Source organism: Poeciliopsis prolifica, unplaced genomic scaffold (assembly GCF_027474105.1).
Source record: "Poeciliopsis prolifica strain line A6 unplaced genomic scaffold, Auburn_PproV2 SCAFFOLD003, whole genome shotgun sequence".
NCBI classification, from domain to species: domain Eukaryota; kingdom Metazoa; phylum Chordata; class Actinopteri; order Cyprinodontiformes; family Poeciliidae; genus Poeciliopsis; species Poeciliopsis prolifica.
This window is the reverse complement of record NW_026562378.1, coordinates 2,980,598-3,005,081: the sequence shown is the minus strand read 5'-3', so window position 1 is coordinate 3,005,081 and position 24,484 is coordinate 2,980,598. Positions and strand designations below refer to the sequence as shown.

At 42.7% G+C, this 24,484-nt stretch overlaps 1 protein-coding gene across 1 annotated transcript in view; it reads right to left on the bottom strand.

Annotated features, from left to right (window-relative positions):
* plxnb1b (plexin b1b) overlaps window positions 1-24,484 on the bottom strand; it is a 62,135-nt gene that overhangs the window by 24,063 nt on the left and 13,588 nt on the right. Inside the window, 4 exon segments of the mRNA XM_055026665.1 lie at window positions 1,085-1,267; window positions 3,127-4,300; window positions 5,319-5,412; window positions 22,494-22,563. Of these exon segments, the coding sequence (XP_054882640.1) occupies window positions 1,085-1,267; window positions 3,127-4,290 (1,347 nt within the window). The 5' untranslated portion in view covers window positions 4,291-4,300; window positions 5,319-5,412; window positions 22,494-22,563.

Here is a 24,484-nt window from a genome sequence, read left to right as displayed (position 1 = left end):
AGCAGAGAACAAGGAAGCTGAACAAAGCACAATCTGCACGAACTCGTCATCTAAAAACAACTAAACACGGTAAATTCATCATGGCTAGGTAGAGTGTTATGCATGTTCATGTGCTGTGCCTCCGGAAGCAAATCACATCGCTTCACTTTTTCCACATTTTGTCATGTTCTAACCTTAATCCTAACTGGATTTAATTCATTTCTTGCCTCTAAATTCTGCACACAAGTGCCCCATTACTGTCAATGTGGAAATCCTCCTGTGTGCTTTTCACATTTATTAAAAATAGGAAATGAAGAAATCACATAAAGTCACGGTGCTGGACGTTTGTGATGTACTCTGTCAAGAGTCAGTCTGATTTCATCCAGAATGTGAAGAATGTGTCATCAGACATGCCGTGCTCGCTTCAGGTGATGTTTTGTTCAGCCATGTCTCGGAGCTCTGAACATCTTCTGCTAGTCATGGAATATGACAGAACTGGAGGATGATGGCTTTCTGCTAGCAAGAACTTCTCTTCTAATCAAATCCTTGGAGAATGGTTTGCGCTTTCTTTCCTCCTGATCCAACCGTTTACAATTGGCAATAGGGTTGCATAAAAACCTTTCATGGTTCTGTGATGATGCCCCAATAACGTCTAGAGCGCTGCTTGCTTCTGGAAGACTTCTGGTACATTTTGACAGTCAATTAAATCTTTTTCGGGGCCAATTTGACAAAAAAAATTTATAAAAAGATGTAAGGTTGCAGTGATTGCAGTTTTCTAACCAATTGCCAATTATGATCTATAAAAAACCTGACCTACCAATTCCAGTTTTGGCCAATAAAATTATTTTCTTTGAAATGTTGCTAAATATAAGAAGTCACTGATTTGACTTTCTTGTTATATTTGCTATCTATCTGGATGAACGTTAGATGGGTCTCAAATCAGCATATGAACGTTCCCCATAAAAACCCAAATTCCACTCAGAGACGTCACTATATGCTTATTAGATGGACATTATTTTGGCAATTGACGCCACAGTTCTTTGCTTCATATCCAACATAATCATTCTTCTGCAGGACCATGCAGTGTTATTGGCTGGACAGTCACCTTGTGGAGTTTCCCCTTGGAGTCGCCAAGGAAGGCAATGGTATATCCCTCCCTCATGCTCACAGCCACAGCAGTGAGCCGGGCAGATGGGCTGTCCAGTATGGTGTCCACTAGCACTGGGATCCGGCTGGCCATGGGGCTGGGAGTGTGGTCAGATCCACAGGGGTAAGCGTCCAGGGTGTTCTGAAATTAGGACAGAACTATAAGAAGACGGACGCATCGACGGCTGAAGACTGAAATGAGAGCATTCACCGAAACACAAAATACCTTCATACCTAACTACCTACATACCTACCTATGTATCTATTTATACGTCCATATACCCTCCTACTTTCCTTCCTCCCTTTTTCTCCCGGCTCATTTGGCTCCAAATAAAATCTTTGAACTAATTTGTCTTGAATTCCTCTGCTGCAACACCAAAAGCCAAAATGATTCCCAAAGTGTTCCTGATGGGGCCCATAAAACTCTGGCAGGACTTCTTGGGAACAATTTGTGGTTTGAGGACAAAATAAAACTGGACACAGTCACTATAAAGCTGAAATAAGATTCGATTTTGCCTTCCCAGTTTGGAAAGAGGGAGACTTGACTCTTCCTGTTGCAGAAACTGTATTTTTAAACGAGACCACTCCGCATCGAGTTCATTGCCTCATCATTAGAGATGGAGGCAATGAACCCAAGAACTCTGGCTTTTGGAAGCAGCTTGTTTTGATGGATTCTATATTAAAATGGTGACAGGAACAGCTTTTGTGGTAGCACTACTCAACTTTCATCAACAAAACAAATATAGTTTGAGTGCTTCACAGGAAATTTAGATTCATGCTCTTTCCTGCACAACTGTAGTGCACATTCAGTAAAGCAGAATAGATGTCTAAAAAACAGCAGAGGAGGAATCATAAAAGGAAAATGTATTATGGGATGTAAAAAATAAAGAGCCAGGTCTGGGAATATGTCACAGCAGCTTAAGTGGTGCCTGGACACTAGTTGGTTTGGCTGATGAAAGCCTGTGATTACGCTGTAAGGACTAATGAGTTCTGAGTAAATCTGGAGTACCTATACCCATAAATATCAAGGCCAGACCAGAGCCAAGATACATCTTGGTTATTCATTATCACTGTAAAACTTCACATTTCATCACCAAAAACAAATCTGCACTCTTAATGGCTTAAACCTTTAGTCCAAATCCACCCAGGGTGCAGATGGACCTTCCTGGCAAAGACAGATTGTTTATTTGCAGGGATCAAGTAAAGATTTAACATTGTAATCATGTTGTAAATCTGTTTTTTTTTTTTTTTGCTTTAATTCTCAGAGGTTTCCTCCTTTCTGCAGTTTGCTATGGTTTTTCTATTACAATCTCTCTATTATGACAGAAACAATATTCTTCTCTATTCTCATCAAATGGTGACCTCATGCCTGACAACATACATTTATCGTTGACGAGAAAACAAGCAAAGAGAAAGAAAACCACAAGTAGTCAACTAAGTAAGAGTCGACTACTGTACAACAGTTGAACTTGTTGTACAGGTCGCTACGGCGGACCCCCAGGTATTCACGGGGATTAGGGATTACAAGTAACTTTCTATTTTTGTATTTCAAATACCAAATATACCTTAAAATGCTTTAATGCACAGAGGAAACCATATTAGCGATCATGCAGTAACTAGCATCCAAAGATCTTCCTTATCTTTGAATTTGGGTGTTCATCCAATCAGCACCAGGGAATCTGGATGGTGCTTCCAGATTGGCTGCTGTCAGTCAGTAGCGTTTGAAGTGGCATTACACTCAGATATTTCAGCTGCCAAAGTTGGCTTTTCTTCAGGATATTTTTACACATGCTCTCCAAAGAAAACAACCCAAAAACAAAAAGACAATATAGGTGAGTTCTCTGAAAAATTACAAATTTCAAGAAAACTGTCAATATGAAACTTCAGTTGGACCTAAAGTGATTTGGATTGAATGTATAGAAGAAGCCCACTTTCCCCTCACACATGCCCCTTAATAGCTGAGTGTAGTCACAGAACAGCTTTATGGTGCGTTGTGCTTACCTCTGGAAGGTTGGCACAGTTGGACTTGACTTCATATTCAATGTATGCCGCCTCCGCTCCTCCTTCTCTACCCATTTGAGTATAGCACAGGTCTCTAGTTGAGTTAATCCTACGGTCCACATCTTCAAGGTTGAACATGCACAGAGCAGAGTCCTCACTCGGCCGAGACGATGAGGTCAGATGAGTTGAGAAGACTCCGAGAAGGATTTCTGAAACTTGACCCTTAGCCCTGTTCTTGGAGAACCCGAGCTGGACAGCTTGCAGGAGGTTGTACATTTTACCGGCCCTGGAGCGACAAGTCAGTGGCACCTCTACATACGAGTAATAGGCCTGGTCATCCAAACATACACGCGAGACGTATGTGCGGTACTCCCTTGACTGTGACTTCAGGTCCCTCCTGTAGAAAAAGAAGTACACATGTTGCCGGTGGGCGAACGAGGCCACAAAGTGGTGATCGTATTCTGAGAGACGACCGGCGACGGCCAGCTTGGCCGTCTCCTCGTAGGAGAAGATGGGGGCTTGGGCTAGGTTTCGGGTTGAGATAGGTGGATGGCTGCTGGTATAACCTCGTCCCACAAACAGAACCGGCTGTCTGCCAGGGTGAGAGCGAACCACAAGCCCGACGGTGCTAACATTGGGGTGGTTGGCTGCTACATACTGAGTGTCCACTGGCTTGTCTGTGGAAAAAAGCACTTCATTGATTGATGTCAGGTTACGCTTCTGGCATATGCCTTGGTTGACACTCCCACAGGTAATAAGTTCCATAGAGTAAGGGTCAACCAGCAGGAGCTTGTTGTGATTGCTGGTTTCCTTCGCTTGAGGGCAGTGGGTCTCTGTCACAGGGGGCAAACAGTCCGGGCTGTCGATAACGGGTCCAGTGTTGTTCCGGAGCTTAAGCTGAAGTAACGGATCTAGCTGGAACAGCTGATCTCGCGCCCCAATGTAGATCCATCCTACACTGGGGTCAGGATGCAGGGCCAGGTGCTCGAATATCGTGTTGTTCCATTTAAAAGTGGGATAAAGGCCAGTGTGGGAAGACACCAATCCCTGTGCAACACCTGTGGATGACGAACTAAATGGCCGAGCAAAGATGGCAACAAGCAGGAGGCACCGCAGAGCGTGGAGCATTAACGCTGAAGCAGAACACACTGTCCCAGGAAGCATGGCAGTAGAGCTGAGGGAAAGAAACAATTTAAAATGTTAGAAAGCATGTCTACTTCCAGTACAACAGTACTGCTAAAGGTATTTTCATCGTTTCCTGTGCAGCTCTGGGATATTGGCAGTGCTGCTCATACAGCAGGTCAGGCATGAAACGTTTGCTGTAATAGCACATTATTGTACCAAAACACATTCCGACTTGCAAAGATATTTGATCTGACTGAGATTCTGATGGTCTCTAAGACACAAGGAACTATTACAAACTTGGATCTATGTTAAATAAGATGTGAGTTGTACTTATACTTTGGTTCTTTCCTTATAGTTATATTCTATAACCTACTCAAAGTCTACACAGAGCAAAATGTTTTAGGGGTTCACTGAGGATGTGACCTCTGACACTACAGGACTTATAACTTGCTCTTAAGCATTTTATTGGCTCTGGTTTAACTACTAACACAATTAATTGTGTTAGTAGTTGAAGTTATGTCCGGTTCACTGCAAAAGCACAAAATCTCACCAAGTAATTTCTAGTGCAAATATCTTAGTACATTTGAAATAAGATACAATTAACTTACAATTAACTTTTTGGTCAATAACTCCTTAATACTGATGAAAAAGTTGTTCCATTGGCAGATTATTTCACTTGCAACAAGACCTTTTCCCCCATGCTTTTAGTGAAATAATCTGCCAATGGAACGAGAACTTCACCGTCAATATTAAGAAATGATTGACTTAAAATAGTTCATATATCTAGCTAAGAAGTTATTTGCAAGTTAATTGTGTGTCATTTCAAGTGTACTAAGATATTTACTTCAGAAACTGGGCCAAAAATACTTGGTAAGATGTGTTTTTGCAGTGTTTGCTGGTTTCAATTTGTTAAATAGATTAATCACACACTGATCACTAACAAGAAAGTAAAGCTCTTGAGCTTTTATCAAGAAAAGAATCCAGAAAAAAGTAGACTTTAATCAGTTAAACAGCATCAGAGAAACTTTGCAAACTTAAAATTCTCTCTTTCTACACAACAATCTCACCATTTGTTTCCAGTGGTGCTTTACAGAGGTATGTTACCTCTTGACCTCCCAGATGCTCAGGCTCGGGTCATAAACGCATCCTTCTCGATAGAACCTGCAGCACAAGGAAAGACAAGATGAATCAGAGGTCTCATTTCATAAACAAGCCATGATTCACAACCAAAACCCAGAGTTATGTCAGCCTACGCTGGGGGATCAGCCCAGAGCTCGTCATGGTTAAACTACTTCAGGTATTTTTTTTGGATGTCATTCATAGAATTTTCGTACCCTGGCCAGACAGGATTTCAAGTCGAGAAGGGGCAGGACACTACAACAACCAAAAACACAGTTTCCCATGATACCTCTTCAAGCACAGCAGCTCTGGATGAGATTATGTGGAGCCATCTTCGTAGTCGTTTATGCTGCTTTAGGCTTAGACTACTGGAAAGTAAGAAAAACTAACCACTTTCCTCACTCTGCCTCATTTCTGCTCCTTCTCTCCAACCTGCATTATTTGCTGTTATTTCAGCTGTTGTTGAAGTTTCTCAAGACATCAACTGTAAAAATGCTGCTCAAGAAAAAGACTGAATTGAATTTAACACACATCTGTCTTGCATGTGGAACTCATCCAAAGCAAACACAGAGGGATGTCTCCCTCATACACAAACGGGAATATAACGAAACATGGACACTCACATTAGGAAGCAGGATTATGAGAAGCGACTGCAAGATTTTACAGTCGTCTAAAACTTGAGAGACCACACACACATGCTGATAAAGAAGCCATTAAGACAATAGGTTTGGTCAAGCCAAACAGCAAAGACAACACAAAACACAGAGATTTCAATCAAGAATGCTCAGTTGTCAGATGGGAAATCTCGCTAAGCTGCTTGAGCTCAAACGTGAGTTCAGAGTAAGTAAAGGAAGGATGAAGCCAACGGGTAGTTTGTGAACTATTGTCAGCAACCCCCCCCCAAAAAAAAACTACATGTTGGCAGTGCAGTTTTCTTGTCTTCTGTACTTTGGATTCCTGTCTGTGGTCCCTCGCTTTCTGCTTGCCCACACGTCACATTCAACAGGCTGCGTTCCCATTCGTCCTCATGGAGGAACACCACACACAATATCGGGCCAAGGCAATCAAACATGTTGAATGTCCCGGTCTAGGCGTACCAGATCACTCTCAACACAAGTCAATGGATGATCTCTTACGATTATCTTTAGAGCCATCACCATAATATTGGAGTTTTTCAGATTGTTAGATTGGGGAGATCAGGTCAAAAAGTCAGCATAACTATCTAGTTGTGTGAACCAAGCTTAACACACTTTACTCTGACAGTTCAATGCATTGCTCCTCCTATTTTGGGAGCTGATCACCGATCTCCCTAAATAAAGAAAATCGGCACCAATAAATCGGCTGGCTGACAAATCGGGGCACCCCTATTAAAAAGGTAATACATTTCAGTTGATATGACCTGCAGAAACTGTGTGAAATGCTCCCACTGGATGGGTATTAGTTGCAAACTAAATTATAGCGTTGGTGTACCTGGAAAAGAACAAGAAGTAAATTAGAAGATTAGGTAGGGAAGCTGAAGAGATCATCTCTGTTTTGACACGTAAGTGTGCAGTTTCATGTTCACGCAGGGAAACGGCATGGAATGGTGCCTGGCTGTAACAGCTAAATTACAATAAACTCTCCTTTTCTATCTAAACTAGACACATAGAGCACATCATCCCCCACCCAGTTTCCAACCTTCCCAATGTGATATCCTTTGCCTTTCAGCATTCCATCACTTGCAAAATGGATCTCTTACAAGTTCAGGCAGATCTGCTGGAAGCTCATAGGATGAGGAGCTGGATAAAAGTTGAAAACAGAAAAAAAAAAGTCTGAAAAGGACACCATTCATTCCAGCAGTGGAGAGCACACTCATTCAACACGCACGCACGCACACTCACACACACACACACACACACACACACACACACACACACACCCACACACCCCCCCCCCCCCCCACACACACACACACACACACATGCACACACACACACATGCACAGAGCTCTTTCTCTGCCACACAGGGAATTAGAATGCCTGCTTTGTTGGGGTAAATCTTCCGAATGTGGGAATCAGGGTAACAGCTTGGCAAGAGGCCAAAGGCCCCCGTCTCCCCAAACCCCATCCAAAAAAAACTGAAAAGTTTATGAGCGTCCAATCGCTGCATGAGCAAAGACAGGGAGCTGGAGCCTCCTGATTACCAGACAACATTCCAAAATAATGAAATCTGAACAGGAAGGTTCCTTTGATCCTTCTGGAAGAGGTATTAACGTCTGTTGTCAGAGGACGCCTCTTGTGACAGCAGGGTCCGAGACTCACAGAATTGGCCGTTTGATTATGAGAAAGAGAAGCTGAGAAAGCAGAGAAGAGCCTGACTGGAAAGTTAATTCACACGAGGACTTTCCCCAAACAATCAAACCAAGCAGTCTGGAATGGAAGGAAGTTGGAAAGGATTTTCGAAAAAATGAAAAACATATATTCAGGTACTAATTACCCGAATATCAAGGAGCTGCAGAACTGTAACCCAGCATCAGGACCATGGATTTTTATAAAGGACTTTTAACTTTCAAAAGGCATTCTGCTCTTCCTTCAAACTTTGACAAAAGTCTTGCTTGCAGATGTACTTCACACATCTACTGCACGTTTCAACAACTGAGCTAAAACTTTCTTCTCGTGTGTGAAAAAAAAACCTATTGTACTTCTTGAAGCCAGGGGTTTAGTGGCCTCTACTACTAGTGGTGGAGTAAAATCTACGAACGAAACGGATGAAGACATCACAGGCATCACTGTTTTTATGACAGATTACCACAGCTTAAAGCAGAAAACACCAGCAAGCAGAGAGAGAGGTTCGGTTAGGAGAGCGCTGGTTTTACTTCTGTCCAAAGACAGAGACTCAAACGGGAACAGAGACAGAGAGAACAGAAACAATCGCTCTGAAAGAGGCAGGATCTTGTTAGCTTGTAGCCAAGAAGATGCCTTCAAGCTAAAGAGATCTACGCATTTCTCTGTATTTTGAAGCTATTCTTCTTTAACCTCCTTTTAAAGCCCACAAAATACAAACTTAAGACATATACATACTTCAGTGCAGCTCAGAGGAAGAAATAGCACCGACTTAACCAATCAAAGTACTTGGTTACAGCACATAATTCCACCTCAAACAGAAACTAAAAACTACTGATGACACTCTGACACAAAGCTCTGCATCCTGTTTGAAGCTCCACCATGGCATGGCGCTGTTAATCACTTGCTAAGTGTCACCTGGGCCTCTTGATGTCAAAACACAAACAGCGGGATTGTCAAAAGACTGGTTTCCATTAAAACAGAACATCTACTGGTGGATCCAGGAGTCAAATTGTTGGACATGACTGTTCAAAAGTTTAGAGGTGGTGACTTTAGGCCACCTGGAAAGGTTAGAATGCATTTCCAGGTCATTTTGACATTTAAATGTCACATTGCATTTAGAGAAACCTCCAAAATTATTTACATTGGTATTCTTTTTTAACGTGACAAATACCGGAAATAAAAAAAAAGCTTTTTAGTGCCACTGAATTTTAGAGAAACACCAGACATACAGTACATCCTGGGGGACATGTCCCTGTAAAATGACTCCAGTTTCAGACGCCTCCAGTTTCAGTGTAGCTCCATGCACTCGGTGGCAGACAGGTTTGACCAGCAACGTAATGTCGAGCAGAAATCTGCCAAACGACACTAACAAGCATTCCTGGGAGGCACATTACACCGAGGCATCATCCACTTCACCGACTCCACCGGGTCAGGCTCTTTCAGCTTTCCCTCAAACTGACAGACAAACAAGAACATCTTCGGGGAGGGTGACCAACAACGGCCAAAGAGCCAAACACTCGGCAGAGTAATGATCATAAAGACATTAAGAACTTTTTCAAAACCCATAGAAACAAGCGGCAGCAGGATTCACAGGTCAGCGAGCACTGATGGAATGTGACTCCTGAAAAGGAACCACAGAGAGGGAGAGGTAGCGGAGGAAGAGGAGGATGAGGGAGTGATTAATTACCCACAATTCAACACCCACTCAGAATGAGCGGGGGGGATTTCTAATTAGCAACATTACAGGGTATGTAATCCGATGAAGGGCCCTTGTCCTTATTGTAGAGGGAAAGCTGCCACACACACACACACACACACACACACACACACACACACACACACACACACACACACACACACACACACACACACACACACACACACACACACACACAATGTGGCCATAAGTAAACACAGACATTTCTAATCAGTCCTTTTATCAACAAACAGAGTTTATGCTTCAGTAGCTGTGAGCCCAAGGTGTACAGTTACACAGACACTAGTAATCAGCCTCCTGCGCTTTCTGCTCCACACAGATGTTGTGCTGAACCGCAGCAGCTGTTAGCATCACTGCGTAACCATTAGACACGCCACTCAGCTGACGGCGGAGGCTACATGCCGGTCCAAGAGGAGAAATTGCTGCAAGTCAGGACTCCATGCAATCTGCCGGGTTTCCTCACATAGAACCCCTGCTTAACCCGACTGCCCGGTTTGATAACTGATCAGCTGGAATATATGCAAGATGGAATTGAACTGACTTTTTGTTGCAAATTGTTGCATTCCAAATAACAGGTCCTCTGTGACTGCCTGATTCAACTCAGGCAGTCACAGAGGACCTGCTGCTACTGTAATATCTGAGCTAACACCGTGTGCTCAAGCTAAGGCTCAGCAACGACAAAAACAATAGCGACAAGCTTGAGTTGAAGTTCTATGGAGTTGGAGAGAAGGAGGGAAGGCCCTGAGATTGCATCTTTGTTCCACCATTTGTTCTATGGTGGAACAAAGATGCAAAACAGCCTTTAATTCCAGAACTGATTGATATTTGGGTCACCGAACAACAAAGCTTTGAGTGTGAGAATGCTTAAAACGTTGCTTCAATCCCTTCAGTCCCTCTCCTGAAGAGGGACTGAAAACACTGCAGCTTCACAGCAGGAACGGCACCAGAATGAGAGGCGCACCAGAGGAACAGTCCTCATGCACAGAGGTACACAGCTTCTGGTTACAGCTCCAAAGAGACGTCAGAGGAGTAAGGGTGGTATTAAAGCAACAGTTAGTATTTACGAGCTGCTCAGCCTGACATCTGGCACCTGGGCAGAGATAATTGAAACAAAATGAGGTTAGTGTTCAAGGATCCAAAACCAATCACTTAATGATAAAGATCCACTTGTGCATTCGTGAGGTATCAACTTCTGACGTCTGCATCTGAGAACACATGGGACGTTTACAGTGCAGCGTACAGTTAGGAGCTCCAGATAAACTTTTTATGCCCCCTGCCCCATTGCCATGTTCAAAGGTATTAGCAGGCGTTGCCATGCCAACGCTGAGCTGGTGCGGCTGCAGCATCAGTCAATCTGTCGGAGCTGGACAGGCGCTGCTGGCTGGCTGACAACGACTTATTTATAGAGCCATGCTGAACAACTGCTGCTCATCTGAACAGCACCCGTTTTTACCCAGCCGATGAAGAGGAGGTGGAAAACAGCCATCCTGGGATCTGTTCAGAATACACAACTACAACACAAGGAGAACCAAGTGCTAGCCGTGGCACTGTCACGCCAGTGAGCTGCTCCTTTATAAGTATCAGAGGCTTGAGGAGAGCCGCTCACCTCCGAGTGGGTAGGAAGTTCCCACAGCTCTTAAACTTTATGGTCCTAAAGCGATCGCGCTGGTGTGGCCGGCTGGGCCTGGACTCCTGACAGAACAGATCCACAGGACTTGCGGTCCGTCTCTGTCTTCTGACCTCATGCGTTTCCTCCCTCTGCAGCGTCTTTATTCCCTGCTCACTTCCTGGATTGTTCAGACCAGAACGGGGCAAAAGACTTTTGAAGAAGTTTGGCTGCAGGATTTTGTTGTTATTGCTGCTCTTTGGGTTAACATTACTTTTAAGAAAGAAATACAGTAATACTGTTGAAAAAATTTAAGATTCTATTTGAGGTAATTGGACAAGACGAAAAGTATATAACATTTTCCATACAGTCAACCCAAAGGCTTCCAGCTTTACTCTCTTCTGGCACCGTCTCCATCTCCTCTCCGCCATCAGATCTGCACAATGCTGCACCTGTGTAGGCTACGTCTACTGGGTTGAGCAGCATTGCTGCCTCCTCGCGACTGGAGGCTTCCTTATCATTGAAACATAAACACAATGAAGATATTAAATAGTTCTGTGCCTCTTGCAGGGGGTTACCTTAGCCTATTAGGCAGACACGCCCCAATACTTCAATAGTACTGGTAAATTCAAAGCAAAGAAAATCAGGTGAAGCTCAATAAGAAAGCTTAATCATGGTGGAGGTGGTCAGTGGAGTCATGCCAACATGAAACTATAAGGCTGCAATTTAACAAAAATCAAATTTACAACTCTGGAACAGGTCAAATTTCTGGCAAAGCTGTAACCGGTATGAAAAAAATGAATAAATCGTGCACATCAGGAAGGTTCGAACTGAAATTATGTCAAAGTTGGTGTCGCTACGATATGACATTACAAAAACGTTTTGCTGAGATTTATTTCTCACTCATAATATAGCATCCTATTTCCAGTTTGGCCCAATTTGCAAGAAAACTGCAAGTCCCACATCTATGAGTGTTACATTTTCTGAATTTTTATGTTTTGATGTAAAATATGTGAAGAGTCAAAAAAAACTAAGCACATGAGCAGAAGCTGTTTGGGGAGGAGCATCATTTTTAAAAAGTTTGAGTTGTACACTGTACCAGTCCCAGACATCCATAATTGAAATCCATCATAAAGATAAATGATGAGCCAGATGTGACCAAAAAGTTGAAGGTTTTTATGTTTGAATGTTTGTGAAGCCCAACTAGCTGCTACCTCATTTGAGAGGCCTAGGTTGTACGATTAAAGAGCCAAAAACTTCTACCCGAACCGCAGGAAGGGCCTGTAGGATTCTCCTACAAGGCTCAGTAAGTGGCGAGAGGGAATTCCTAATCTGACCATTGTAGGCCCTGTAGTCTCATGGCAGAAAAGGTCATCTGTAATACAATGCTAAGGCCACTGACAACAGGCATTAGGCTGCAAAGCCTCGTCCGGCGGGATAAGAAGAGAGGTAATGCCTAGTTCCACAGCTGGCATCTGCCCCAAGCCAACTCTGGGCAACTTCTGCATGGCCGACAGGGCCCTGCCATCGCTCATCACATGTGAAAAAGCCTTGGTGTCCAACCAACGGGCATCCAGTTCCCGTATGTATTCCTCTGAGGGAGGATCCACAAAAGCAGAGTCAGATTCACTGTACAGAAAGAAGGAGCTAGAAACTGAAGACTTGTTCAGACCAGAACGGGGCATCTAGCTGCAAAAGAGCAAAACCCATTCTGATTACGGCTGTAACTAACCCAACTCCCCCCTCACCCCCTCCTCCTGGGGGCCATTGAAGCCAGAACCAGAGGACCTGGAGGTCCATCTCCGGAAGGTTCTCAAAGAAATATATACCAGAGACTGCCACTGAAACAGCATCATCACCGTTGACTGATGTTTCATCCTGCTCAGAAAGGAGAACCACGCTGTGATCACCATCACACCATCATCCACCTGACAGGACTGGAGGAGGGCCTTAATAGGGGCAACTTAGTTGTGAGATGATCCACACGAATGGATAACTTCCCCGTTCTGGTTCGTCTGGCCCACTTCACCGTGACCGAAGGTGCAGCCGCTTTCCACACATTGTCTGTTCTGGTGGCAACTGGCTTTGCTGTGCAGCTCCCACTCAGTCAAGCAACAAGCAGATAAGAAAACGGTGGTAAACACAGATGCTGCCAGCTTCGCATAACCACACCTGCACTCAATACATCTGTGTGTGAGAATAAAAGGGATTGAGCGCCAAGCATCAGGTGACTAGTCAGATGGGTCACCGACAGGTCACACGTGACTCTGTTGTGATTAACACACGACTTGCACATGCACACAAATGATCCTTCAATGCTTGAAGCACTACCTCTGATGGTCAGTAGAAATGAAGTAGAAATGTGCTTAGATGTTTGGGTTTCTGATCAGAACGAGTTGAATGGGTCTTCACATAGATCCAGTCCTCGGTTCAGTGAGAGACAATCACATTGGATTTTTTCTCGGATTGCACTTGCGCCAGAAATATAGATTCTGACAGCAACTATCATTAAACTTCAAACTTTGGCTTTCAGTTTTCCTTCTGAATGTGGTCAAATATGCCTATTATTCAATGACGATTGTTAAAAATTGTCAGTACATCAAACAAGAAGAAAATAAAGGAATAAATAGGACTGGTCTTTGAAGTCAAAAGCTCTTCTGATCCCCCAGTGGCCCCAGTAGGCGGGTTGGCAGTTATCCTGGGGCAAATTGACTAAACACAACCTCTGACACTGGTTCGCTGTGTCCCACCAGCTCTGGTGCTGCCCACAGCAGATCTTAGAATAGTTGTGGCCACAGCTGTATGCTTCTAGCCTTGTTGGACCAAATGTGTTTCCAGATTGTTGGCCATCTTGTGCCCATGCAGCGTGGGATTAAAGAAGACTTGGAGGACCAGCTGGCTAGTGCTGGCCATCAGTTTCCTGCTTTTAGCGGCGGATCAGTTGGTAGGACACTCATCCAGATCAGAGTTAATTTCACTGTTTCTAATAAATCATCTACAGAGTAAAGTCTGGTAGATGTTTACATATTTTTGAAATGTTTTAACTTAACAAAATTAGAAAGACTAAGTCAAACAAGGCCTGAAGGCAAACTTTAGTCCAGCCAGAGTGGAAAGCTTTCTGATCAAACAAGAGAAACTAAAGTCTGAGAACTTTTCTGGACCTTCAAGCTCATGAAAACAGTGCAGTGATGGGATGGGAGTAGGAGAATGAGTGTGTCTGAATGTGTGTGCGTCCACACACACACGCATACACACCCACACACACGCACGCACACACTTATCCTGGTGCATATTTAGGCTTTCATGAGGCAATGTCCTCACAGGCAAATTATAGCCTGTGTTTTCACATGCTTATTATGGGAAGCAGAACTATGCACACATTATCAGAATAAAGCCAGAGGTTTTTCAAACAAAGTACAAGGAGAAAGCTCAGATGCAATTTTTATTTTATTGCTTCCCTTTTCCATCTGTGCAGTGAATAGCAGTATTATATTACTTTTGGTATCGGTATACCAAAAGTTTTCACTCTTTCCAGGCATTTCACACAACGAAAGCTAACAGGCACTTTGAGTCGCTGACAAGAAAAATTCCCCTTTTGGAAATGGGACAAGAAAATGTCTGGGAGTGTGGGACAGTGGCCAGTCACCCTGACGGACTAAAGGCCCTTCCATAATTCACATGAAGATGAACCGTTGACTCGCGGTCAACCATATTCTCACCCACGGCGCAGATCACCCGGGGACACACCTCCTGCTTCAGTGCACGTCATGCCCAAAGCATCAGGAAGCGGCCGCAAAGAGAGAGCCACACCTTTATGGAGACAACCACAAAATTTCCATCCAGGAGTTGTTGTTTTTTTGTCCTTTGACAAAAAAACAGTACAATTGTACATGATAAATACTCATCAAAGTATTCATGTTGTCACGACACGATAATTAGCAAGTGGAAGTGGACTAAATGAAGTGAAAGATCGACATGACTGTCCAATGCTATTTCTGCATAAAACATATCAGCAAACTTCTGACCAATCAAACAAGCCATCGGACAGAACTCTGTCCAAATACTTCACCCAGTGACTAAGGGGAGGAATGACGCCTCCCTGCGAACATAATAAGTAAATTTTATTACATGACTACGTTAAGAAGAGCCAATTTCGACAGCTTGGACGAAGTCTGGGAGTGCCTTTATTGTGGAACTGGTAGAAAGAAAGCAAAGACAGAGAGAGAAAACCCGAACAACAGAAAGTGGTGGGTGTCTAAGAATAGTTAGACACCCACCAGAACTATGTGAGGTGGTTGAAAGGTTTTAAATTCAGGGTTTGATCTGGAAACTGGAGAATCTCTCTGGTGGGAGTTCATTTTGGGTCAGCTAAAAGCATTCCAGGTTGCCTCTTGTGCATTTTGATAGGGGAAAACTGCTAATCATTGTTGAGCAGAGGTTTAGTGTGGCCTCGTCAAGGCAGCCTTTGAAGATGCTGTGGTCCGACTTTAAAGAACTCATTTCTAGTTGATACCGCAAGCAGTTCCTCTCTCACACACAACCAGGTTGGTCTAGTTAGCTCTTTCCTCTTTAACATCGCAATTTGAAAACATTAATTTTCCAGTCATCTTCATTTCAATTTGAAAATGACATTTGACAAAAAGTAAAAATGCTGAATCTGCAAGGTGGTGAATAGATTTTCCACTCAGCATATGGACGTCCTGAGCTCATGGTGCGGTTCAGGAATGTAAAGCCACGCTTTCTGTCTTTCACCTGCAGAAACTCGGGAGCTCTAATCCTCTTTTCCCTCACAACACCGGCCTCTTTCTGACAAACAGTCAGCTGCTGCTGCAAACGCACGACCGGACCAAAGCTCCTTTCTGCCCTTCAGTCCCGAATAGGTTATTTCAACTCTATGGAGATAGCAGCATGCTCTCATGAAAAGCCTGCCCGAGCTTACACACACTCATACAAGACACATACGCATGTAGATGTAAATAAAGGCTCCTTTCTGTGTCTGCCAGGGCAATAGCAAGGGCAATGCAGGAAGTGAAGGGTAAATGTTAGTCTGGCTTTGCTGTGTTGTCTGCCCCTCTCTGAAGGCTGTGTGTAAAAACCCACGGGAGCACAAAGAGTCCCTTTGTGGTCCGGCCAGCTTAATGCTGCTTTTCCATAGTGTTGCTTTCATAAAACATCAGGGGTGTGTTGCTTATGGAAGCAGGTTTGTTTCTGAACATGCGGAGGCGACACAAGTAAGCCGAGAAAGTATATGAAGGAGCTCGGCTGGAGTTCTTTTAACCGGGCGGCAAAGACGAATAAAAAACTAAAAAGATTCTAGAATAAACGCTTCAATCATAAAAATAATTACCTCCAAACAACAGCATGCATGATCCAGGATCAAAGTAGTACAAAACACAGATCGTAGCATGACGAGCACATAATAAAGTCAGTGCATCAGCAGGAGGGTTGAGTTACGTTCCTCTGTAACATTATGATTATTTAACATAGTTTAAACTGTATAGTTTGGTCCATCGAATATGCAATGTTTAAATATATCACTACTTTTTCCTTTTCTTTGAGTAAGTGCTCCTCTTAGGTACTTTGCCCACATCTGGTGCGTGCCGAGGTTGCTTTAATCAAACTGCGTGAACATTTCTCTGCTCGATCTTTTTATGTTTCAAAGGAAGAACAGCTACATTAAGAAACAGCGGACTCTCCCTGCCCCCATTCGCTGCGTGCTGGTTCAGTTGGTAATGCATCAGGTGGTTCGTTACACCAGGTGGGAGTAGAGGACACTTCTGGGAAAGGCGGCAATACATTTGTGAATAAATTTGAATTTTTGCGTACTGCTGTGCTTTGTAGATGATATCTGAGCTTCGCACAATTTCTAACAACTCCTTTTTTTTTCTTTTTTTTTTTTCTCTCTCTGTTTATTCAGGCAAATTAATGTTTAGCTGCCAGGTGGTTAAGCACAGGTGCAGCAACTACAAAGGGTAATGTTTTCCTATTGCCTGTGGCAACATGTTAACCGTCAGCAAGCTGAAGGCTCAGAACCTCACTTTTATCAAGAAAAAGGAAAATAAAGCATGTTAGCAGCAAGAAGAAAAGCATCCCCGTTTTTTTCTGCCCTTGTTGTGTTTCAGAGAATTGACCAGAGAGGAGAGCTGGGCAATCACAATGGCATCGAAACAGAAGAAAAACCATCTATTGTAGGAGTTGACACACTGAAATCCTGAACAACCCAGTCAGAAAAACAAGGACATCAAGGGCCATGAACATGCTGTTCATAGAATGCATCAACGTTCCTAGAAAGACGGCCTGGAGGCATGTGAATCAGTCCATCTCTGCTAGATAACCATCTCAAGTTCTCAAGCTGAAGAACCAAGGTCCGCTTTCATGCAAACTTATCTTCTACTGAATAGTTTTGCATGCAACACGGGTAAATAAAAACAGTGTTTTGTTTAGCAATCCTGAAAGCAAGATGGAAATTGTGACATGGAACGTCAGAAATCAGAGATCCCACTTCGACGATGTTTTCCTGAAACGACGAACCCACAGGATCATGATGTGGGGCTGCTTGGTCTTTGGTTTTTATGACAGAATTAGGCCTGTTACAGTAAGAATTAAGTCAACTAATCGGATATTAAATTAAAACAAGCTCAATAATTTCCATTTGCATAATTTATAATATCATCGCTTGTTGCAATAACTTGTGGGACAATTTATAGTGCAGCAAAATTTGTTGTAGTGATGGGCTTGGACAGGATACCTACAAACTGAAAAGTGTGTGTGTGTGTGAGTGGTGTATGTGTGTTTGTGTGTGTGAAGCGCCAGTCACAGAACCCAACCACACCCTGACCCTTCCAGAGACTATCAACAAACATCTCTGTTTGCTCCTGTCTGCAGAGTGTCTGCTTTTTTTCACATCTTTCTCCCAGTTTCAGACCATAACACACACAGAGCATCACCAGCACAGCTTCTAGCCCTGATGCAGAGGTAATCTAGAAATGCTGCACTTTATAAACCTAATATTATTCCCCAGAAGCTTTGATTATATATAAAACAGCTGTAGCATCTTTGTGCTCCATTTTAAATGTGTATACATATCTCAAGACAAATAAGGGTTCAAAAACATCACTATTCATATCCTCTAAGTTCACTACTTATTATTTTTTATTCTTTTCTTACAAGTAGACAGCATAGGAGCCACCACTTTATCACCCCCTGTGGCACTTTACTGGAATGGAGTGTGTTCAGCTGAGCCAATAGTGAAGACGGGCACATTGCCGGTCTGCAATTCCCAAGTAGCTTTCGTATGCAGACACAGACACAGAGAGGTACGGCGAGACTTTAAGAGGCAGGTTGAGGCCTTCTGTCCTCTGAAGCAGAGCTGCTTTTTCTTCACACTGAATAAAGTCAGAAGAGTTTGTTCAATTGACCACAATTAGAGCTCTTCAATTTCTTTCAGAAATTCAGGGCAGAGGAAGAGGGTTTCCCCTTTCACTGTGTATTCACAATGAAAGGGGAAAGTTGTGGGTTCAACTCTGTAACACATGTGCTCATGTACCACTAGGCAAATGCACAAGTTTCAGTATCAACCCAAATCTGAATCGGCAGGTCAGGTTTTTTAAAGAGCTTAATTGGCAATCGGCCAGAAAACTTCAACCTGTGCATTAAGTTGCATTACGAGCAGAGTAACACCATAGAAGCTCATTCCATAAACTTTATGTCTCAGATTTGTGATGGTCATGTCAGATGTCCAAAAAAACCTAAAAGCAAAACACAAACCTATGGAGTTTTGGCTTTTACTGGCGTATTAGACATGTAGCAAGACGATGCTAATATAATAAAGCAGATTTTGTTTTTCACCATGGTGAGGAGGGGATGAAACAATGACTCTCTCAGACAAGCTTTCATCAAAGAGCCAGGAAAGTGAAGGTCAGACAGATACTCTACAGGACTCTACAAAGGTCGCCATAAACGAATGTTTTCTTTGACACTGAAACGAGGACACAGACCGTTGTCTCTCAGATGGTTGCTATTGTGTAAGTCCTGTGAAGTTCAGCCATTGCTCATGCAGTTCAGACACAGAAAGGCAGTTCCAAAAGGACCAACGGTACAGAGAGCTAAACGACATGATTTGATTACATTGTTCTGCTTGCTGTGAGCGTAGCGGCTGTCTAGCTCTGTGAAGAGTCACCTTGTCTCAATGTGCATCCAGAGATAAGCAAGGTCAACCGCTCCGGGCTTTTCACGTATCTCATTTGGGTAATGTTCTGATGTAATATTAGACACTGGGAGGGAGGGAATAAAGAGAAACAGTGAATGTTAAAGGATACCTATAAAAGTAAATTGAAAACTGTTTCAGACAACAACTCAGGTTGAAACTCAGATAAATTAGGCAGCATCTTATAGCATAGGAAGTTATCTTTGACTTTCACCATTTCAAATAAGTGTACCCTTGCAGAAAATCTGCTTTCATTCTTTTCAAAATGCTGCCTTGTGCAGACTTCACATTGATCTCATGATAAATCCTCCAAGCGTTGTTTTGTAGGAGACGGGTCCATGTTTCGTCTGCATCATGTGGAGCGTGGTCACCTCACAGAGCAGCCAACGGCTTTCTCACACACATCTTATTTCCCGACACTACTGATTTACAGTTAATGTCTACAACCATGGTTAAGGAAAGCAACCAATCCGATGCCATTGTAAAACTCTCTCTACAATCGGCTGTCGTCTAAAACTGCACTTTGACACCAGACTGGTGATAGTGGCGTAAAGCGATGAAGGCAGATAACCGGTTTAAACTTGTCGACAGAAATTCAACATACAGCAGGAGGAGGATTAAACATTTACCAGAGGAGACCTTAAGGTTGCTGTGAGATGGTGCCATGGTGACGATTTGGGTGTGAGAGGAAACAAATTAGTTCTTTTTTTTAAAATAGACCAACTCAGAACCAGCTCAGACATCGTACAAAAACCACTCCAAGTGCTTCTGCATGGCAAAACACATCCACTGGTGTACACAAACAATCACACAGCACCTCACCAACACGCAAATCTACACTAGTAATTAGGTACACTTCCTTAAGTTCATTTTTAAGCAATCCTGTTGTTTCCCTGGATCTCTCATCTCAATTTTTCCTTTTGTTTAACAATCAGTTATTTTGATTTTTATTGTTGATTTACATCCACAAAAACATGTGCAACACATCTCAATTTCTATAAGTCAAATAAAAACTATAAACATAAAATTACTGGTGTGTGGCTCCCTAACTGGCCTCCTAAGAGATCAAAATGATAGCTCTAAGGGAAGTGGACAGTTGAAAAGATTAAATGATAGCCAACAGTCTCACATTTAGGAGACTACATAGAGTTGTGTTGCAGTTTTTCATCCAACCAGTTTTGCCTTTTGAAAGTTATTTATTTGTTGCAGTTACTTCATACTCTCTACCCTCACAACTGGATTACCTCAAAATTAAAGGGAAACAACATAAAAGTAAAATCCACTTTTTCTACCCCTCGAGTATTATGATTGCAAAAAATAGAAATGTATATCTCTAGCTCATCTCCACTATGACAAGCTTCTCCAGAGAATTGAAGAGACAAAAATGATAAGTCACTGACAAGTAAATATGGAAGCAAATATGGTAGACAACATTAGTATTGACTGAAAAAAACGAGGCGACCGACAGCTATCTGGCGAAGAACTCCCCCATAATCTCTTTGGGCACATCGCCAAAAAATAAACGCTAAAGCCTCCAAATTGGGGAAGGATGAACCCTGAGCGTAGACAAATCAGGCTGGCCAGAAACATGGTCGTTCGTAGAACTAGGTAAATGCGACCGCAGTCAGACCCCTGTGTGAACGGTTTACGACCCCAACGCGACCCGCACGCGTAAAAGAATGTTTGTTCAGCAATAGGAGCCGACAGGATTGTGAGAAGATCATAACGAGACGAAGGAAGCCAAGAAGAGAAAGAAGGCTAATAGGCTTTAGTGGAGCTCTGACTGTAACGTCTGCAGAGAAAACCTGGAGTCTGAGCCATGAGTGGCGGGACTGTGACGTGATGCACTTCACTGACGGACTGCTTTCATAAGTTCATAATAATGATTTTCATTTGCTTGCATCTAGATGTACTCAGTCTGGCTTCTGGCGCTGCAGAATTACAACTTAACATCACTGACTTAAAAGTTGGACAAAATTCAACATGATCGTTCAGGCAGCAGACTCTTTGAAAACAATTGTATATGCATCCGATTTAATTCCACATACAGAAGTGGCACAGACTTTTTTTTTTGTTTGTTTGTTTTTTTGTTTTTTTGGGGGGAGGGGGGGTGGAGGGTGGGGGGGAGGGTGAAAAGATCAGAATTGGGTCATTCAGCTTGCCTTGACAAACATCAGATATGGGGCGCATTTGCCTGCTGTGGGAACGCAGGCACATATCACCTGATGTGCCCTGAAATAAAGGTTATGAGAAGGCAGATCCTTCACAACAGCCACTCAAAGCTCCAGCAGCCTGGGAATAAATCACCCAGCCCAAACTTTCACAGCATAATCAAAATTCTTCACTTTGTGGGGAGCTCTGAAAGGATAGCAGGCTGGCGAAGTGGTGGATTAGGAAAGCAAGGGGAGGGCGAGAACAGAGACAAGAAACATGCAAGGGGGATCAAGTGTTAGTTTATGTAACCAAGGTCAGCAAAAAGGAAAAACACTATCCACACGGTGAAGAAGAAAAAAAAAAAAAGCAAGAACACAAAGGCAAGTATGAAAACAATCAGCTCCACGTCACAGCAGGGAGGCCTCGGTTCGCCCGGCCTCAGCTCCTGGTTTGGCACAGGTGCAGCAGTATGGAACAGCCGCAGCCACTTTAAATAGCTGCTGAGTGTGGTGGGAAGTGGGCAGGCTGGGCGTGAAGGTGGGAGGGGGTGTTTGACTGTGCAGAAGAGCGAAACTAAACTCCTTTATGACAACAGAAGAATAAAAGGCTGCTGGTTGTTGTCTGGGTGTTTCTTTGCAAATCATTCTTGCAAATATTCCATTTAACAATCCAAATATTTGCCAACACTTTACTCGAAGCGGTGAGCACAAGCCTGACATCACACTATCGCAAACATGACATAACACCTGTCGTCAACATGAAGGAGTCTTCAGAAACGTTTACGACTGTTAACATGACGTGTTCAATACGTAATGTCACTTTTAATGCAAGGTTGCATTAAAAAAATTGCTTTAAAAGTGTCCTTATTTACCGAATGACACTTATTAACAACAGTCATGAAGACTCCGTGTTTACGACAGGTGTTATGTCACGATTATACACACCCCATCAAATGAAACACTACCAAAGATTTATATTATTTTATTATTCAGAAAGTCACATTGTCATTTTTATATAGTGGAGTACAATTCATGCTTTTCATCTTCAACTTTCTTTTTTCCCACAACAATAATAAAGTAAAGCCCGTATTTTACAGGCTGGAGTTGAGTTTCCTACCTCTGGACGCTCAGTGCCCCTTTCCTGCCATTCCAGATCCATCCATGGCTGCCATTTTGTTTGTCAAGACCTGCAAAAATACACAGCGTTAGGTAATTGAATAAACATGTCTTTAAAAGCTACTGTGACCATTCACCCCCACACACACACACAATGTTAAGAAACCAGCTCAGTTCAGGCTCAAACTTTTCTGATCCATCCAAAATGAGTTTGAATTTTTCATGAAGGAAGTGTGCGTGATAAAACATGATGCAGTTTGTTATCTGCAGAAACTTTTGTTTGTTTGTTTTTTTTTTTTTGTGAGTCGGTGCCAAAGCTTTAGGTGGAAGACCGAGTGGAGGAAGCCTCCTCACAGCTGTCCTCCCGTCTAAAAAGCCTCTCTCCCCGCTGGGAGGCGGATTGAGCGGAGCTTATCCGAGCTTGATGCGGCAGCGAGTGATTGAGTTTGCTTGTTTGTCCGGAGGTTATCCCTCCAATCTTATTAAGATGCTGAGAAAGAGCGACGGTTTGTCCAGGAAGCACCGGTTTTCGGGACAATTTTGCACAATCCACTTTTGTTCAGGTTTACAAATGACCTCAAACAGACACATAGGAGATTCGCTGTTTTTCTTTTCTTTTTTTTTCAGTTTTGTTTTAAAACTGTAAAATGTTACAGTCCCTGTCTTAATCAACACAATGCTGTTTCACCAATTAGACTAAAATACATCTCAGAAAACAGTAACTTTATTTGAAGGGGTGTGGATTAGACTGACATGACACTGTTGTAAATATGAAGGAGTCTTCATGAATGTTTATGACTGTTGCCAAGAAGTGTTAGTAAATGATAACATTTTTAATGCAAAGTGACATGAAAAGTTGTATTAACAGGCCATTAAAAGTGCATCAGCATTATTTGGTAAGCTACTCTGTATGTCCACTAGGTCTGCTGTTTGAAAAGAAACTACATGGAAGTTAGCGATGGCCGTTTGGCAGGTATGATTTCATCATCATTCACGTGGTTTTCATGTTGTTCTGCTGTTCTGACCTCAAGGTGTAATATGATGCCAAAAGGCGACTGTCGGACTCTTAACGCAGAAGAAAGGAAATTCCCTGTGTGAATAGTAAAATGGCTGAATTCTTCATTGGGTGAATACAGCGAAGCATGGCGGTGGCAGCATCATGCTGTTGGAATGGTTTTCAGTGACAGGACCTGGCGGACTAGTCAGGATAGCATAAAGGTAAAGACGGAAGCAACGTTGTACAGAGACATCCTACGTGAAAACTTGCTCTAGCAAATTCAAACAGCAGAGACTGCACTTGGTGCCAAAGGTGCATCATTTAGCAAAAGATTGTGAATACTTATATGCAAAAGAGAAATATAACCAGGTTACACATGTCTTCTTTTGACTAGAATTCTAAAAATCTATAAATAAATAAGCAGGACAAATATATGAGGGAAAAATGAGCTGTTGTGAACACTATGAACTGTCCCTTAAAAACAACATGCAGCAACAACTACTACTGCTACTACTAGTACTAGTACTACTACTACTAGTAATACTACTAGTACTACTATTACTACTAGTACTACAACTGCTGCCAGATTCAGCAAGAACTAAATCACTTCCGGTCACATTAATAAGCATATTCAGCAACTGAACTTCATATTTCATATTAATCAAATGACCCAAACTAGGCTCAGCACCAATCAGTTGAATTATGACAAAAAGTCATAGCAATATGTGACTGTCTGTAGATGTGCATGTGTTTTAAACTTCTTTTGAAACATAACCATATTTAACATTTAGCACAAATGCTTTGACTACCAAGAGAAAAAGCACAGATGTGACCTGGTTCACGCAAATGGCATATATGATGTTTTCTTAACCTATCAGTTAAGAAAACATCATACGATGCTCCATCTGGTGGAACAAAAAAAGGTTGAAGATGATCATCCAATGGATTAAAAAGTACTTTATTTGAAAACATGAGTAAATTCCATCAGCGGTATT